This window comes from Calliphora vicina, chromosome 1, assembly GCF_958450345.1.
Source record: "Calliphora vicina chromosome 1, idCalVici1.1, whole genome shotgun sequence".
In the NCBI taxonomy this organism is placed as follows: domain Eukaryota; kingdom Metazoa; phylum Arthropoda; class Insecta; order Diptera; family Calliphoridae; genus Calliphora; species Calliphora vicina.
In genome coordinates, this window is record NC_088780.1 from 172,420,605 (window position 1) to 172,424,166 (window position 3,562).

The 3,562-nt window shown below is 39.1% G+C and overlaps 1 protein-coding gene across 1 annotated transcript; it reads right to left on the minus strand.

Moving 5' to 3' along the window:
- Window positions 1-286: 286 nt before the first annotated feature.
- LOC135954335 (uncharacterized) lies at window positions 287-3,303 on the minus strand. Its single transcript, XM_065504457.1, has 3 exons — window positions 2,421-3,303; window positions 2,063-2,344; window positions 287-1,710 (listed from the first exon to the last, which is right to left on the minus strand). The coding sequence occupies exons 1-3, from the start codon at window positions 3,301-3,303 to the stop codon at window positions 287-289; spliced, it is 2,589 nt and encodes an 862-aa protein (XP_065360529.1).
- Window positions 3,304-3,562: the final 259 nt, after the last annotated feature.

Here is a 3,562-nt window from a genome sequence, read left to right on the forward strand (position 1 = left end):
GCCTGCAAACTTCAAGCACAAGGGACGTGAATTTAAACAACATTCTATTTGACATAGAAGTGTAGATAGCTCTTCGTAAGTTGCACTAGTTTCAGGTGAAATTTCACTGATTTAACGCCTGCCTCCCAAATGCCGCCAAACGTTGGACCTGAGGGCGGAGTAAAGTGCCATTGAATTTCTTGAAAGGAAAGCTCCTGATTAATATTCTCAAAGTTATCATTCAGAAATTCATATAATTCCTTTAGTTCCTGGTTACATCCCACAAAATTTGTACCGTTGTCTAGGCTTACCACGTCTTGATACAAACCGTCGTTGCCATAAATGCTGCTGCAGAAAGCTCCGTCACTGCTTCTAGATGAATTGCCTTAGAACTTAGGCAAACAAATAGGGCAATCCAACATTTATAATTCTTGGAACCGCGACCTTTCCAGGATTTTACCAATGTTGGTCCGGCAAAATCAACTCCCACTCGTTCAAAAGTTGGACACGGTTGTACACGATAGATTTGCCTAAACCTCATGCAAGTGGTACATTTATAAACTGTTCCTTTGATAAAATAAATGACGTCTGGTATCCAATATTTTAAACTTAACAAGTACTGTAACTGCCTAGTGCCGGCATGAAGATGATGTAGGTGATAGTGTCTTACGATAAGAGAAGCTAAAGGATCATTTGCATGAAGTATGAATGGATGTTTTTGGTCGTAGTTTATTCGGGCATTTTCGAGACGGCCTCCTACACGCAATATACCTTGAGGGTCCAAAAAAGGTGTAAGCTCAGCTAGTTTATTTGTTCTTGAAATATATCCTTGGGTAGCCAAAATACGTTTTTCATTATAAAAGAAATTATCTTGAGACAATTTTACCAATGATAAGTGAACAGCTTGAAGTTCTGCCGTAGTTATGAACCCTCGAATTCGTTTAGAGGTGTCGTCTTTAATTTTACAGTTGTTAATAAAACATAGAACCAGAGCCATGATTCTAAGTAGGTTATTGAAATTCGAATAACGATCGGTAATATTAAATTCGTCAGCATTGTGAACAATTGCTGTAGAAATGTTCTTTCTTCGTTTCAAATCTGTATCATCATCCATTTCAACTGTTGATTGACAAGGAAGCGTAGGATTTTGAAGAATAGGTGGGCCTTGCCACCATAATCTATTATCCATAATATCGGAAGATGAAACGCCTCTAGTGGCCAAATCCGCTGGGTTAAATTGTGGTGAAATGTGTCGCCATTGAGTTGCGGGTAATTTGTCGATAATGTATGATGTACGATTCGCAATAAAAGTCTTCCATCTAACAGGATGATCACTGATCCATGCCAGAACTACTGTTGAATCAGTCCAACCATAGGTTGGCACGTCGTGGAATCCAAATGTATTCTTTATCTTGGCCATAAGCTTTACCATAAGATGCGCAGCGCAAAGTTCCAAACGTGGTAAACTTATCTGTTTTATAGGAGTTACTCTAGTTTTTGATGACAGCAAACAAGTCGATATAGTACCATTATGTTTAATTATACGTATGTATATAGAAGCTGCATACGCCAGTTGTGAAGAATCAGCAAACCCGTGGAGTTCTATAATATCTCCCATCTGAAAGTTGAACCATCTAGGTATTTTTAAATCTTTGATGTGCTGCATATCATTCTGTAGATTAAGCCATTCATTCTTTAGAGGACTGGGCAAATCCTGATCCCAACTTACGCCTTTAAGCCAGAGTTTTTGCATGAATATTTTCAACTTTATTATCACTGGTGATAGCCACCCAATGGGATCATAAACCTTAGAAATGTCAGGAAGTACCCGTCTTTTGGTTATATATATTCACAGGTTAAAACCTGCACTTGACAATACGGAACACAGATTCCTACGCATTGAGTTCGCCGTTTCAATGTCTGGGGCACAGGACATATAATCGTCAACGTAAAAATTGTTGTCAATTTCATATGAAACATCTGGATGTGTTGTAGAGTTATCAATTGCAACCTGTTTCAAGGTACGTGTTGCCAAGAATTGTGCTGCGGCAGTTCCTTGACAATACGGAACACAGATTCCTACGCATTGAGTTCGCCGTTTCAATGTCTGGGGCACAGGACATATAATCGTCAACGTAAAAATTGTTGTCAATTTCATATGAAACATCTGGATGTGTTGTAGAGTTATCAATTGCAACCTGTTTCAAGGTACGTGTTGCCAAGAATTGTGCTGCGGCAGTTCCATAAGTAATAGTTCGAAGCTTGTATGTTTCAGGTTCTTCAAATGGTGACTTTCGCCATAAGATGCATTGGTATGGCCTGTCTTCCGGGTGTATCAACACCTGTCGATACATTTTCTCGACATCTGCAATAAATCCAATTTCGAATTTCCGAAATTTTAGTAAAATCATAAATAGATCATTTTGAATGGTAGATCCAACTAACAGTCAAATCGTTTGAGCTCTTGCACGAAGCATCAAACACAACACGTAGCTTGGTGGTAGTGTTTGTTGGCTTTAGGACGGCGTGATGAGGCATATAATAAGCTGCTTTGACGTCATTTGATGTAGCTTCCATATGGTTCAGCTCCTTGTACTCGTCCATGAACTTTAGAAATTCAACTTTTAGATCTTCATTCTTCATAAACTTCCGTTCCATAGATTGAAGTCTCTTTATTGCCGCAAGTTTAGATTCCCCAAGTTCTATAGAATCGTTTTTAAATGGTAGCCTCACCATATATCTTCCATCATCTAGTCGTTGAACAGTATCCACGTAATGTTTTTCGGCTTTTTCCTCATCAGGGCTAACAATCTTACCTTGAAGAATACATTCCTCAGTCTCCCAAAATTTCTGTAGATGAATGTCCAAACTTGGATACACATGAGCCACAAATGTCGATCGTACCGGCTGTTCAATTATATCTCCCATAACAATCCATCCAAAAATTGTGTTCACAGCAATGGGAGATCCACTTGGGTGTGTATGTTGCCCGTCTAAAATGCAATGTGGAAATACGTTTGCTCCCAAAATGATGTCAATACGATTCCTTTGATGAAATGCTGGATCCGCGAGAGGAAGATTTCGGAAATAATCCAAACTTTTGCCCCTGATAGTATCAGTAGGAAGGTATTGGGTCAGATTTTGCAAACAATAAGTTTTAACCAAAAGTGTCCTGTTGTGCTTTTCAGCAAATATTTCCAGTTGAACCTTTCCCTTAGTATAATTTGGTTTTTCTCCACCAACACCGTACAGTACGGTATTATCATGCGATTTCGGTAGCTGCAATCTCTGAACACAAGCACTGAGTCTATGAGAGGCCGACATGGTTGAAGGTTGTTATATTTATCGCGTACCATCACAATTGCCGTTGGTAAAAGTGTTGTCCCATGATTAACCTGTTGGCTTACGTTACCGATTGTTGACCGATTTCGGAGCTAGGAGGTTGTCAACCATATGAAGTAGTGTGTTGTGTTTTATACCACACACTTTACAAGGACCTGATTTACATTCCCTCGAGATGTGCTTACCCTAGAGGCAGTTAAAACAAAGTTTGTTCTTAAAAATAACTTCCTTACGCTTATCA